This window comes from Apus apus, chromosome Z (assembly GCF_020740795.1).
Source record: "Apus apus isolate bApuApu2 chromosome Z, bApuApu2.pri.cur, whole genome shotgun sequence".
Classification (NCBI taxonomy): Eukaryota; Metazoa; Chordata; class Aves; order Apodiformes; family Apodidae; genus Apus; species Apus apus.
Window position 1 is genome coordinate 45,444,168 of NC_067312.1, and position 14,703 is coordinate 45,458,870.

Here is a 14,703-nt window from a genome sequence, read left to right on the forward strand (position 1 = left end):
CTCTTAATGTTTTTTCTTTGCTTTCTTTCTTTTTTCTATGCTTACCAGCTGGCAATTTGTCCCAAGTAGCACAGCCTTTTCCATTATACATCTAATTGATGGATAATAAAGTGAATAGTAACAATAAAGGGTACTTATAAAATTGTCCAGTTTTTATTATAAAGGCTACAGCAGGAAATAAGAAAGTACATAATAATTTTGTTTGTTCCTTTCACATGAGTGAAGAACTCTGAATTTGGTAAAAGTATGGTATGTATGAACCTATCAAGAGCAACTACTACATCCTCTTGGTTGTACTGGCTGGATATTATATGGGATTTAAGAGAACTTCTAGCTTTAGCATTCTTGATCAGTATCAGACCTTCTCTTTATGAAGACTTTTGCTTAAAGAACCAAATTGACCAACTTTTTAAAAAATAATTTTTGAAAGTGATAATAAAAACCTTTTGAGATACTCATATAATCTATAATTATTCAGAAGAAACAATTATCCTTGAGTCAGAAAGATTTTGCATTAATTATGATTAATGATTTTGACAGTGGAAATCCAGCAAACACAAAAGTTAGAAGGAATCACTCATGACTTGTCATGTAAGAGTTGCATCCAGAGAATGTGATTGTCCTAAAAGACAAATATTTTTTTTCCTAAAAGAACTATTTTCTAAAGACTAAGAATCTGCATAATTTCATCTCATTTTTAAAAAACAGATGCCAGCACAGTGCAGCTAGGGAAAGACTTGCTTACACTTTTTTCTGGTGTCTTGAAGTCAGTCTTCTTTCAGTTAAAACTAGAACAGATATTGATTCTCAGTTTACATTTTGCAAAGTTAAATGGAGAATGAACATATGCCCTGTGTAGCAGTTGAGCTGGAGAGGCCTTTAACATCCAAAGCATTGATTAGTAATTGCTTGCTTATGCACCATTGATTGTGAGCTGCCGTTGTCTTTTTCTGAAACACTAGGGCTTCATTCTGTATGAGGTTAGGACTTGCATACTAATAACTGTCTGATTATGATTTTGTGCTGTGGCTTTATCAAGCATGAATACCATTGGCAAAGCAAAAGGTTTTTCAATGATGTCATTTTTACAGTCCTTAAAAAGGACAAAATTATTTCGTATTCAATTTTAATAGTTTAGTTGGGGCTTTTATTCTTTGCTTGTTTGTTTGGATTTTTTTTAAGAAATATCTGTGCTTAACATGATAGTACTCTATGTTTGCACAGACCTGTGCTGGCATTAGGTCTGCAGAAAATAAAGAGCATGTGCTGAAGTTGTACTGTCATGCTACAAACAGGACTAGAAGACATCATTTGCTATCCATATAAAGGATATTGAGCGAGTAGTGAACCATTTATCAGCATAATCTCAGAAGTTATGTTAGAAGTGGACAAGTACCACCAGTTGAAGAATATAATAAATTAATAAATCAAATAATAAATTATACCCTGGATGTCGTATGAAATATTGGATTAAAAAAAAAGAGTGGACAAAAAATAAGTGCTTCTCAGCACTTTACGTATAGTACTGCAAGAAGAAATATTCAGAGATGTGCTGCTGCTTTCAGGCACAGGGTTGATGCAGACATTTTTCTAGTGTTCTTTTTGGTTCCAGTAAGTGGTGTTCATTGTATTAACCTGAAAATTATATTTTTCACTGACAGATAATTGTGATGATCAGTTGGTGTCTTCTTTACCTCAGTCGTCATTCAGCAGTTCATCTGAGATGTCTAGCAGTCACAGCCCTGGATTTGCAAGGCTTAATCGAAGAGAGGGTGAGTGCATTTTATTGGGTGATTGATGATATTTTTTTTACAAGTTTCTTTTTAAGCATATTTGTACCTGTGCACTATATATTGAAATTATATGTCGTGAGCTGGGGCTGGAGAGAGTTATGTTTGTTGTTTTAAGGAGAATAGGAAAGTAAAACCATTTCAAAGAGTTCTACTTTGCCATGTACTCTAACTTATTTGGTGGTAAAATTATGCATTCAGGAACTTATGAACTTACGAATTTTCGTGTAGAGGATTCCTCCTGACTGAAATGAAAATCTTTATGTGATTTTCCAGTATAAACTGTAGACAGCTTTGGATATATTTGTGTCTACTCCTAAAACAGAAGTTAAATTAATTTTGTTTCTTAACAAGGCAATGATAACATAATAATCTCTTTTCTCTTACAGGATAAAAACATACAACATGCATATAAACATACAAATGTCATTGTACATCCTTCTGTAAGGAAATAGGGGTAAATGGAGATTCCATATGGAAAGACAGTAACTGTGGCAAACTACATTACTAGCATGTGGTCCAAATTATTACTTAAGGGAGGAAAATTTGTAATTATTTATCTTATGACTTTACATTAATCTTCTGAAAGTTATGTAAAATTTCTAATTTTCTTTTTGATAATAATAAGACGTACATTTACAGCCAATTTTGGCCGTTTATAGGACACCATGTTTTGTTAAATGCAATTAAACTTTGATAGCATTGTTATTTTTGTCTTTTCCTGATGTATACTTAAAAGTTTTAAACACTTTGGTATATGTCAGAAAGTCTGAACATTACCCCTTTTAGCTGAAGTTTAGTGGTAACTCAAATCACACTTTGTGTCAAGGATACTCTAGCAATGAGAAATTATGTATTTCTTTTGATTGTTGTAAAACAGACTTCTTGCTGTGTTGAAGGCCTATTTGTGGTAAGTCACTATATTCAAAAGTCATGTTAAAAATGTGTGTAAGTAAAATGAACATTAAAAAGGTAAAAATAACTTTGAAATACCAAGAAATCTCAGTCATCAGCCTCATTAGGCAAGTATCCCAGAGCTCAGTCATTCCTGTCAATAACACACTTAAAGTATTTTATCTTTTTTTTCCCCAACTTTTTTCTCCAAGGTTCTTGTTCTTAATATCACAGTGATACTGGTAAGGAGGAGTAAGCATCTTTAGGAAGGATTTTTTTAAAGTGTGGCAATATGGTGTTATTGGTAAACAAAATCCCACTTGTTGACATACCTAAAAATAATGCTCTATTTTTAAATGAAGGCTTTAAAAACAGCTGAAGTCTGAATTTAAATGAAATCAGTTTAGATATCCAAAAGCATATATTCAAGTTTCAGATTATCTTTGTCTATTTTTTGGAAATCAGCTATGTCCCACAGTGTAGTCTAAGTTCAAGGAAGCTACAAAGCTCAACTTCCCATGAGAAGCCGTCTGACAACATGAGCATGCCATAAGCTGGAGCTGCTACATAGACTTATGCAAAAAGGAACTATGGATACTGACTTCTGTTAATAATTACCCACGAGGGAGGAAGAAGGAAACAAGCTGACTCAAAGGTCCAGTTCTGAGAAACTTTACCAAAATACTGTGTTTTAGGTCACAATCTAATCTTAATTCATCATGAATACAGACAATGAGAACTGGACTCAGTTTAGAGTGATTCAAATACCTCCAATACTCTTCATATATTTAATTATAATTATTTATAATAATTTATATTATTAATACGGATACAAATTAAAACTTAGGACTGCTTTACAACACCAAAAGCATTTCCATTCTCTAATCTCCATGATTTACTGGAATATTTGCTACATAATGATAGATATTCTATAGTGAAGAAGAAATATCCCAGTATTTTCCATTATCCCAGTACACAAATTTATTAACTATAAAATTTTGTTTTGAATGAAATTGTGACATTAAATTATATGATACAGGACTTCCCCTAATTCGAAGTTATCTGTGCTTTTAGAATCTTAATTCACATGAGTTGTCATCAAGCAGTACATTCATCTTCCAAAAAAATGTACATTTGAAAGCATTTTCCATTTAGGTCTTTTCAGATGCTATGAAGTTGTTTGTACCATGCTAGCACATGTTTTTTAGATTTATAATTTCCTTCACACTGTCCTTTACTGTGTGCACACATTAGAGATGCTCAAAGCTTTATGTCTGGTATCTTTCCATCTCATGTAGAAACTAAGCAGCAGGTTGACTACTCTAAAGACTGCTAACTCTCTGCCTTGTCCTTCTGTGTATCTCAGCTTTACAATACTAAACAGGTTAGAGATTTTAATTACAGAATCACAGAATCACAGAATCATCATGGTTGGAAAGGACCTCTGAGATCACCAAGTCCAACCATGAACATAAAAACCCCAAACAGACAAAAACAACCACACACACTCCACCAAAAAACACCTACAAAAAAACTCTACAATCTTGGCCATATCTGACCCTAAAGTGCCATATATGCATTTTCTTGAATACCTCCAAGAATGGTGACTCAATCACCTCCCTGGGCAGGCTGTTCCAGTGCCTGACCACTCTTTTCTGTATAAAAATTCTTCCTAATATGCAATTTGAGCTTTCCCTGCACAACTTCAGGCCATCTGGTCCTGTCGTTATTTACTTGGGAGAAGAGGCCAACACCCACATCACTATAACCTCCTTTCATGTAGTTGTAGAGGGCAATGTGGTCTCACCTCAGCCTCCTTTTTCCAAACCAAACATCCCCTGTTCCTTCCTTGTATGACTTGTTCTCTAGACCTTTCACCAGCTTTGTAGCTCTTCTCTAGACATGTTCCAGGAACAAAATGTCCTTCTTGTATTGAGTGGCCCAGAAATGAACACAGTACTTGAGGTGTGGCCTCACCAGTGCTGAGTACAGGGACATGATCACTTCCCTACTCCTGCTGGTCATGCTATTCCTGATACAGGCCAGGATGCTATTGGCCTTCTTGGCCACCTGGGCACACTTTGGCTCATGTTAAGCCAGCTGTCAACCAGCACCCCGAGGTCCTTTTCTGCTGGGCAGCTTTCCAGCCACTCTTCCCCAAGCCTGTAGCATTGCTTAGGGTTGCTGTGATTGAAATGCAGTAGCAGGTACTTGGCCTTATTAAACCTCACACAACTGGCCTCAGTCCCTCCATCCATCCTGCCCAGGTCCTGCTGCAGAGGCTTCCTGACCTCTAGCAGATCAACACTTTCCCCCAAATTGGTGTTGTCTGTGAACTTAGTGAGAATTCACTCAATCCTCTCATGCAGATAATTGCTAAAGGTATTTAAGAAGACTGGCTCAAAAATTGAGCCCTCAGAGACACCAGGGATTTGACCCCATTTACCACAACTCTCTGGGCTAGGCCATCCAGCCATTTTTTCACCCAGTTAAGAGTACAATTTCTTATTCATTGGTCATGTTCAAATATTTTGTTGGTTTAATAACTTATGACTAGGTTGGCTAGGTACCTTTTGGTAAATTCAGACAGAATTCTATAGAATTATATAGATAAGATGATATAAAAGTTTTCTTCTGTCTTCAATAAATTAATTCTAAATGAATTAGTCTTAACTTCAACTTTTTTTTTTTTCAGTGAGACTGGAGACTCAGTACTGCCTATGGAACAAGGAATACCTTTTCTGTACAGAATATTTAACTCTTTTGGGTGGAACAAAGCAAGTCATTTTCCATACATGGTTATAAACAAATTGATTAATCACACCATAAATTATTATTAAAATAAACAGAGTGAAGAAAACCCCACGTTATTAGGATAATTTAAATGGGAGCAGTGAGCACATCATTACACTTTAAAAAAAAAAAAAAGTCTGAAAACTGTAAATGGATTTTCCTTTAATATAGATAATTCTTTGCTTAGAACAAAACCAAATTGTTCATTCAGCCAAAGTTAGTGTTTGGGAATGATTGAGAGCTTCTAATATTCAATTTAAACCAGCAGTTTATCTTTCTAGTCCAGTAATAAACTTCTTTCTTAAAACACCAAAATTAGAGAAAATTGAACACAGTTTAGACAGGAAAAAGTACTGTCCTTTAACACAGACTACTTAGGAGTCAAATTGCTGTCATTCATCAGTAAGAAAATAAAACAAATATTCACATCACCCTTCACTGTTTAAATTAGCAAAGAAGGTAGCAGGAAAACTATCAGGAATGTTGCATTGAAGGGAGGAATCATTCTTTAACCATATATCTTAGGGTTTAGTAAATGTGGAAAATGAATAAGAAAAGTTAAGGGGATTGAGAAGAGAATGATATAGTTTACAGTATGAAGTTTAAATGAAGACATAATAAAAATGATGACAGCAGAGAGATTAGAAAAACAGATGTCATGTTTCAGCTTTCCATTTTTAAATGAATAGGGCTATGTGGTTGAAACACATGATGACCAAAAGCAAAGAAGGTTTTTCAGTCCATTAGCAGCTAATGAAAGTCATAACATCTAGGAAAAACTTGTTGAATTTTCTTCAGATTTAAATTATTCTTGTTGCATTGGTTTCCAGAAACTTTGAAAATATTAAATACTCAAACAATACACAGCCAATGAATACTCATGCTAACTGCTGAAGTAGTTTCTCTGATATCTGCTCTGTTTGCAAGAATGATAAAGTAGATTGAAGAGCTGAGTAACAAGAATTAAGTAAAAAACCCAGACACTAGTAGCAGCTGATTGAGCTCAAAAAGCATTTATCATCGCTTTATAAAGGTGTTTCCACAGAAGTTCAGTGGAAACTCCAGGACCAACTCTGTTCAGTACTTTTGTTGATTAAATCATTTATAATGAAATGCATAAGTGAATAGTCATACAAAGCAATTATGCAAAGATATGACAATTTATCTGTTGAAATAAGCAGTTTAACAGAGTGGATTATAAAGTCTTTAGAAGACCCAAAGGTAACATTTATCAAATAGGAACTATAAGCTATAAAGTTGTGACTCAAATTATCTGGTAGCCAAACTGAATTAGCAATTCACAAATATCTCTCTAGCATTTTCACTAGAAAAAAAAAATCCTACAGTGGGGTGTACCTTCTTATCCCAGTCCCTGATTTCACCTGCTATGGCCTTTGCAGAGAGGCTGGAACACTTGCCAGAGAAGACTAATGCAAAGAAGTCACTGAGAACCTCAGCCTTGTCAATGTCCTGTGTAGCTAGGTCTCCTGTTTCCTTCAGGAGAGGGTCTATATTTCCCTTGGTTGTCCTTTTATACCCGACACAACTATAGAAGCTTTTCTTATTGTTCTTTGAATCCCTGCTGAGATGTAATTCTATCTGGGAGTTGGATCTCCTTACCTGATCCCTAGGTGCTTGGACAATCTCTCTGTAGTCTTCCCAGGGTACCTGCCCTAGCTTCAACCCCCTATATGCTTCCTTCTTAACTCTGAGCTTTTCTAGGAGCTGCTTGCTCAGCCACACCATCCTCCTGGAGTTTTTATTTGACATCCTCTTAGTTGGGTCTGGAGAAGGTGATGCTTTATATCAGTCAGCTTTCATGGGCCCCTCTTCCTTCCAGGGTGTTGTCTCATGAAACTCTCTCAAGCAGATCCCCAAAGAGGCTGAAATCTGCCCTCCTGATGTCAAGGGTAGTAAGATCACTGGCAAGCCCTCCTTGCCGCCCTGAGGATTGTGAACTTTCCCATTTCATGGCTGCTACAGCCAAGGCTGACCTGGGGCTCAGCACCTTTCACCAGCCCTTCTTCATTAGTGAGAACAAGGTGCAGCATAGCACCTCTCCTTGTTGCTTCCTCAATTACTTGGAGAAGAAAGTTGACATCAACACAGTCTAGAAACCTCCTGGATAGTTTCTGCTTTGCAGAGTTGCCTCTCCAACTAATATCAAGGTGGTTGAAGTCACCCATGAGAACCATGGCTTGTGAACATGAAGCGGTTTCTATTTGTCTGTGGAGTGCCTTGTCTATACTGTCCTCCCAGTCAGGTGGCCTGTAGCAGACCTTTACTGTAATATCACCTGTGCCTGCCTTCCCCTTAGTCTTAACACATAAGCTCTCAGATGGCTCCTCATTCATTCCCAGTGAGAGCTCCAGCTTGGGGTCTGCACAGCAGCTTTGCAGCTCAGGAGCTCTGATTGGGTGGACACACTGGCCACTCCCGGGATGTAAAGTGCAGACTCTCCAGCCAGATCTGCAAATGCAATTGACTAAAACAAGAAAAAGTAAATGAAAACAGATTAAAAAATAAATAGAATGTAACCAGACAGTATTTGTTCTTTGTTTACATCTCTATTTATGTAATTACTAATTTCCATCTACAAACTATTGTCTGACAGCAGAGTTGTTGTGGTTCTGCTGTCTATGGGCATTCATATGGCACCTTAACTAACTCTATCCTGAAACATTACCTTGGTTGATCACATGAGGACAGGCTGACAGAATTAAGGTTGTTCATCCTGGAAAGAAGACTGAGAGAAGACTTCACTGTGTCCTTCCACTATGCAAAGGGGGCTTATGTAACCTTGGAACATGTTGCCCAGGGAAACTGTAGAAGCCCCATCCCTGGAAGTATTCAAGGGTAGGTTAGATGGGGTTCTGAGCAACTTGATTTAGTGGGAGGTGTCCCAGACCATACAGGGGAGTTGGATCTAGGTGATCTTTAATGTCCCTTCCAACACAGAATCACGGCATCACAGAATTACAGAATTTTTGAGGCTGGAAAAGACCTCTGAGATCATAAAGTTCAGCCTGTGACCTAACACCACCACATTAGCTTGACCATGGCACTGCCAGCTCCTTCAGCAACCTAGGATTAATCCCATCTGGTCCCATAGACTTGTTAGGATCTAAGTGGCACAACATGTCACTAACTACTTCCTCCTGCATTAGACGAGTGGTATTCCACTCCCTATCTCTGTCTACCAACTCAGGAGCCCAGTTATCCTGAGGATAACCAGTCTTGTTGTTAAAGACTGAGACAAAGAAGGTGTTAAGTCCCTCAGCCTTTTCCTTGTCTTCTGTTACTATGTCCCTGTCACCGTTTGACTCAGGTCCGACAACAATACTCTCGATCCGTACCCCCTCCCACCCAGGTAGACGAGAGAGAAAAAGAGAGAGACTTGGCTGGATTGAAAACTAAACTACACAGCTTTAACACTAATGATGTAAGAAAACATATACAATTATATAACAATGTGTTCGGGTATGTGCAAAAGCCTCTCACCTCCCCCCACCCCCAGCAACTCCCACAGCACGTCCCTCAGCTGGAACAGTCTCTCAGGAGAGTGATGAGGTTCAGGAGAACTCGAGCCTGGGGGTCAATGGTGATGGATGGACTGAGTCCTCCCCAGACGCCAGCTATGGACGGAAGAGAAGGGAAGGAAGAAGACGGAAGGGAGTTGTCTTCTGCGATCTCTGACCTTCCTCTGACCTTATGTAGATATATGGAATGGAATATCTCTGGCCAATTTTGCTGTCTGTCTAACTCAGCTTCCTACGTGGGGGGTCACAGATCTCCCCGTAGCGTCTGAGCTGGCAGAGTGAAGGTGCAACCTTGAAGACTCAGCAGTTAGAAAAACATTCCACTGTCTTATCAGCTTTAGAAGAACACACTGTTGCTAGTTAAAAGAAAGCTCACTGAAGAAAAATAGATCAGCAAAAGGAATATTTGCTTCATCCTGGCTCAAACCAGGACAGTCCCCCTCCTCATTGAATAAGGAATGGAGATTTTCCCTGGCTCTCCTTATATTATTAATGTATTTATAGAAGCACTTTTTATTATCCTTATAAGAAATGGCCAGATTAAGTTCCAACTGACCTTTTGCATCTCTTAATTCTCTTTCTACAAGACTTTACAATATCCTTAGATGCTTCCTGATTCATCTGCCCCTTTTTCCAAAGTTGATTTCCCCCGCCCCTGAGTTCTTGTGAAAGCTCCCTGCTCAACCAGGCCAGTCTTCTTCTCCACTGGCTCATTTTTGGCACATAGAGACAGCCTGCCCCTGCACCTTCATAATTGCATTCTTAAAGTAAGCCCAGCCTTCCTGGACCCCTTTGTTTTTGAGGGCTGCTTCCCAAGGGACTCTCCAAACCAACATAAAACAAAAAACATTGTATGATTCTATGAAAAACAGGGACAGACTTTTTAGAGGGCCTGTGTTGATAGGACAATGGATAATGGTTTTAAATTAAAAGAGAGTAATTTCAGACTAGATATAACAAAAGAATTATTTTATTTTTTTTAAATGTATGTGGGGAGACACTGGAAAAGGTTGCCCAGAAGGGTGGTATATGCCCCATCCCTGGAAACATTCAAGGCCGAGTTGGATGGGGTTCTGAGCACCTAGCTAAGGATGTCTTTGCTTACTGAAGAGAAGCTGGACTAGATGAGTTTAAAAGTCTTTTTTCAACAAAAACTATTTTGTAATTCAACAGTCCTATGGTTCTTTTAAAGGGTATCCAAAATACACTAGATGGATATTGAATAAGAAATAAGACTACTCTCTCTTACCTTATTTCTTATTAATTTCTTATTTGCCTTCCCCTTAATCTTAAGAGATAAGCTCTCAGCTGGCTCCTCATTCATCCCCAGTGAGAGCTCCATGCACTCCAGCTGGTTCTTGACATAGATGGCAACAACCCCACCTTGTTTCTCCTTCCTTTCCCTCCTAAAGAGTTTATAACCCTCCATTCTCACTCTCCAGTCATAGGAGCCATTGCACAAGGCCTCTGTGGTGCCAATAACATTGTAGCCCTGAAGGCATGCACACATCTCTGTCTTCTCCTGTTTATTGCCCATGATGCATGCCTTTGCATAGAGGCATTTAAGCTGGGCCTCCAGTGAAAGTAACCAACTAGCAGATGGGGCTTGGATTTCATTATACCACACATCAGGTGCTCCCGTGCTGTCCTGCACCCCTTCTACAGGCTTTTGGCATCTATTACTCATACCAGCATGACACTGAAACTGATAAGCGTGAGGTGAATGGAGGTTCCCTTTTCCCAGTCACATCAGTTTAAAGCCCTCTTCAACAGCTTGGTTAGTGTAGGGCCAAAGATGCTCCTCCACTTTTCTGACAAGTTTCCCGTCACTCCCTAGCAGACCAGGTTTCTTAAAGCTGGTCCCATGAGCCACATAGCCAAACCTGTGGCTGTAGCACCAGTCACGTAGCCAGCTGTTGATTGGCTGGATCTGATTTGCCCTATCTATCCCCATTCCCTTTGACTGGTAGGATTGACGAAAGTGCTACCTGTGCATCAGAGTTCTGCTCCCAGGGCCCAGTAACTGTTCTTAATACTCTTTAAACTTTAGGTGCCTGTATCAGCGTTACCCACATGAAACACCAGAAGCATGTAATAGTTGGTTTCACAAGGCCAGGAAGCCTCTTGGTGACATCTCTAATGTGAGCACATGGTAGGCAGCACATCTCTTTAGAGGGCTTGTCTGGTCTGCAAATGGGTTCCTCTGTGCCTCTGAGAAGAGGCCTTCTACAATCACCCATTTCTTTTTCTTGGTTGCACCGGATGTTACACAGTTTGAGCCACCTTATTGTGCTCCAGCACTGGTATAAGCTGGTTATTTTCCTTTCCTAATGTTTGCAGAGAAGTGAACTGGTTCTTCAAGGGCACCTCAGGCTTTGAGGGAGGTCCCTTCGCCATGCCATTTCTGATGAGCCACAAGCTGTTTGCCAACTCTGTTCACTGCACTCCTCATCACTGGTGGTCCCTGGGGCCATTCCTGTGGGAGTGGGGGTGAGCTCAGCCCACACCTCCTCTGCAGCCCTCTCTCTAGCTGCCCTTGCCCCAGCACTGTTCGGGCTTCTTCCCAGCTCCAGAAGGCTCAGTAAAAGTCTCCTTTTCCACCCATATTCTACCCTGATGCAGATGTACCTGCACCAGAGCTGGAACATATTTCGTATTTTTTTATTAGAATATGACAGAAGAAAATTTAATATAGAACCTGTTAAGTAGCCTAAAAATCTGGCTTATAGCGTTCTCTTTCCCTGAAATAGAAAGAAATCCAAGTATTTTAATTATACTATCAGCTTCCTCATGGTTTAATGCCATATTGCAACTAAGCCTCACACAGCTGCTTGCTCATCACTCCACAACTGGTGCCCCCACAATAGGACAGGAGGAGAATCAGAAGGGCAGAAGTGAGAAAACTTTTGAATTCAGATAAAGACAGTTTTGTAGGAAAAGCAATACATGCAAGTGAAACAAAACATTCATATGCTGTGGGATATCACTTGGGGGTCAGCAGGAACCAGTTGCCGCAGCAGCGTCCTCTTCCATCTTCTTGTGCACTCTCTGCCTATTCATTCGTGAGGTTGTGTGCAGGGCAGAAAAGGCCTTGATTCTGTGTAAGCACTGGTCAGCAATACCAAAAACCATCCCTGTATTAACAATGCTGTGTTCAGCACAACCCCAAAAAAGGCTCATACTAGCTAATGTGAAGAAAACTAACTCTATCCCATCCAAAACCAGCAGTTTAAACTTGCCAGATTTTTCAGAAGCAGCCTGGAAATTTGAACAAATTAACAGACCTGTTTTTTCTCAGGTATGTAGATAGAGCTCTTTGTCTTTTTCAATAAACTTTACCCTACCGTTTCACTGAATATCAAAGAAACATTGTTGTGCTTTCTTTTAGTACTAAGACAATTTTAAAGACAGTTCATTCAATATGGTACTGCTGTGAACTCCGTGTTTTTTTGTTTGGTTTTGTTTTGTTTTACCAACTACTATAATGTAATCATATTTTGAGAACTTGCCTTAAGTGGGTCAAAATGGATAAATGATTTCCACTTATCAGTAGTTAAAGTTAACGTCGAAGGAACAGTTAAATAAAAAATAACTTTTCTCACACAATAAGAAGAAAGGTAATTTCAGTATTTTTTTCTTTAAAGAATAGTTTATCCTGCATAATCTAATTATAAAAACTAGAATTAAAAAACCCAGACAAATTAAAAAATTAATAGCAGCTAGGTTTGTTAGTTACCAAAATATAATTAGAAAGAGCTTACTCCCTGCATTTCATTAGTATACAAATAAAATTGATAAAGGTGGATTATTTGCCTTTGTACAAGCAATAAGAACATGAAGCTAGAATGAAAGAAATCCAGTCTCATGGTAATCATTGTGCTTTTATAATTAGCAGCAAATCTAAGTTGATAGCGCTAACATAATGAATTAGATTGCTATTATTTACCTGACTTGAATGGGTGTGTCAGGAAAAAGGCAAAAGTGACAACTTAAATAGGTTTCTATTTACCATCCAAAACAAGCAGCAGCTACAGTGAAATTTCTGTACAATTCAGTTTTTGACTACTGTAATAATTAGGACTTTCAGTGAAAACACTGCCAGCAATCTCTCAGCATGGTAATTACAGAATTATTTCTAATACCATTGTATATCTTCACTTCCATATTTTTAATACCTGTTTGAAACACCTTAAGGAAAATATATGCACACTCATTAAAGTTGTATATGGTATTGTAGAACAAGTTTAAGAAATTATCAAGTTTACACTAGCTGCAGTGACGACAGGATTTGAAGCAGTGTTATTTCATTATTCTCTTACCTGAAATTTGTGCTGCTTCTGTTTTGCTTTGTTTCAGGTTTCTGTGGGTAGGTGGTAGGACTGAGAGTGCAAAAGGTTATATGGGAAAAAGGGAAGGGAAAGAAAGGGATGTTACTCCTAAGAAGACTAAGCAAATAAGATAAAATATTTACAAATATTTAAAGTATTTATGGAGCACTGTGCTTTCATGAATATTTATGAGAAGTTAGAAATATGCATATTCATATATTTGTATTTATTTCCAGAAACCGAATTCTAGATTTGTCATAAAAATCTGTTCAAGCATAACAAAAGGTTTCAACCAGAGTTATTTAATGTGCAAGAACATCTGTGGAATAGCAAATCCAAAGTACAGTGAAACACACAGAAGAAGCAATGAAATGGTAATAAAGGTATTTAATAGTTGAAATTATTAGACTCCCAAGCCTGCTTTGCAGCAATAAATAATTTAAGATCAGAGTTCCTTTAATAGTTTGAGGTATAGAAAAATTTAAAAGTAGATGCCAATACATCTGATTTTCCTCATTTTTTATCTTGCATGCTTGAGGCAGGTGAATGGGGTGGATTTTTTTTTGCTGACAAATCAAAAGCACTCAATTTTATTCATCTCTTCCTAGATGGGCCAAATCAGAGATTTTGGACAATTTCCTGAATTAAAATAAAGTAGGAAATTTTTAACCTGGTGTAATCTTGACTAATTTCAGTTGTAGTGCAAAATAAATTTGAATATCTTAATTTAAATTTTCAAAGAATTGTTAAATTTTCCAATTCTACAGGAAAGCAATATTAAAATATGAAGCATTCTCCCTGCCACACCCCTACAGAAAGTTCAGAGACCTTTATTAGGCAAGGGATCTATCTCTTGCCATCTAGTTTTAAATATTTTTCCTTACCCTATTAGTGCTCAATTTGCTGACATTGAAAATGTGCTTTTCTGTATTATGATCCTACTCATACTGCCATTGCATTGGGACAGTACTGCCATACCAGCTTGGCTGGAATTCCTAGGCTAAATTGGCATGACAGTAGATAGAGAGGTAGAGTTAAGGAAAATTTGTTTGGATGGAATCAGTACAACTTTTTTTTAAGTTTTTTTTTTTATTCCTTTATAGAAATAGCCTTTTTAGATACTTGTCTGCCTGCTACTTAATTTCTCTGTCATCATTTAACAAAAGTATTATGCTATAAGGTCAGTAATATCAAGTTCAGTATTATGCACTTTTATATATCGAGGTAAATTAGGAATCAATAGATTATAACACATCTTAAAATTAGTGTTAATGTCATTTCTTGGATCAAAGATATTTCTATTAGTTATTTTCTAGACTTAAATAATTTATAATCATGTAGATACTCCAGAAAACCTTC

The 14,703-nt window shown here is 37.9% G+C and overlaps 1 protein-coding gene across 2 annotated transcripts in view; it reads left to right on the forward strand.

Moving 5' to 3' along the window:
- The window catches only part of CNTNAP4 (contactin associated protein family member 4), a 222,557-nt gene that overhangs the window by 38,204 nt on the left and 169,650 nt on the right, over positions 1-14,703 (forward strand). For both annotated transcript variants that reach the window (XR_007891847.1, XM_051643036.1), the window contains exon 2: positions 1,662-1,772. Coding sequence is in view for 1 of the 2 variants with exons in the window: in XM_051643036.1 (XP_051498996.1) it covers positions 1,662-1,772 (111 nt within the window). In the remaining variant the exon portion in view is untranslated. The remainder of the gene's footprint in view (positions 1-1,661; positions 1,773-14,703) is intronic.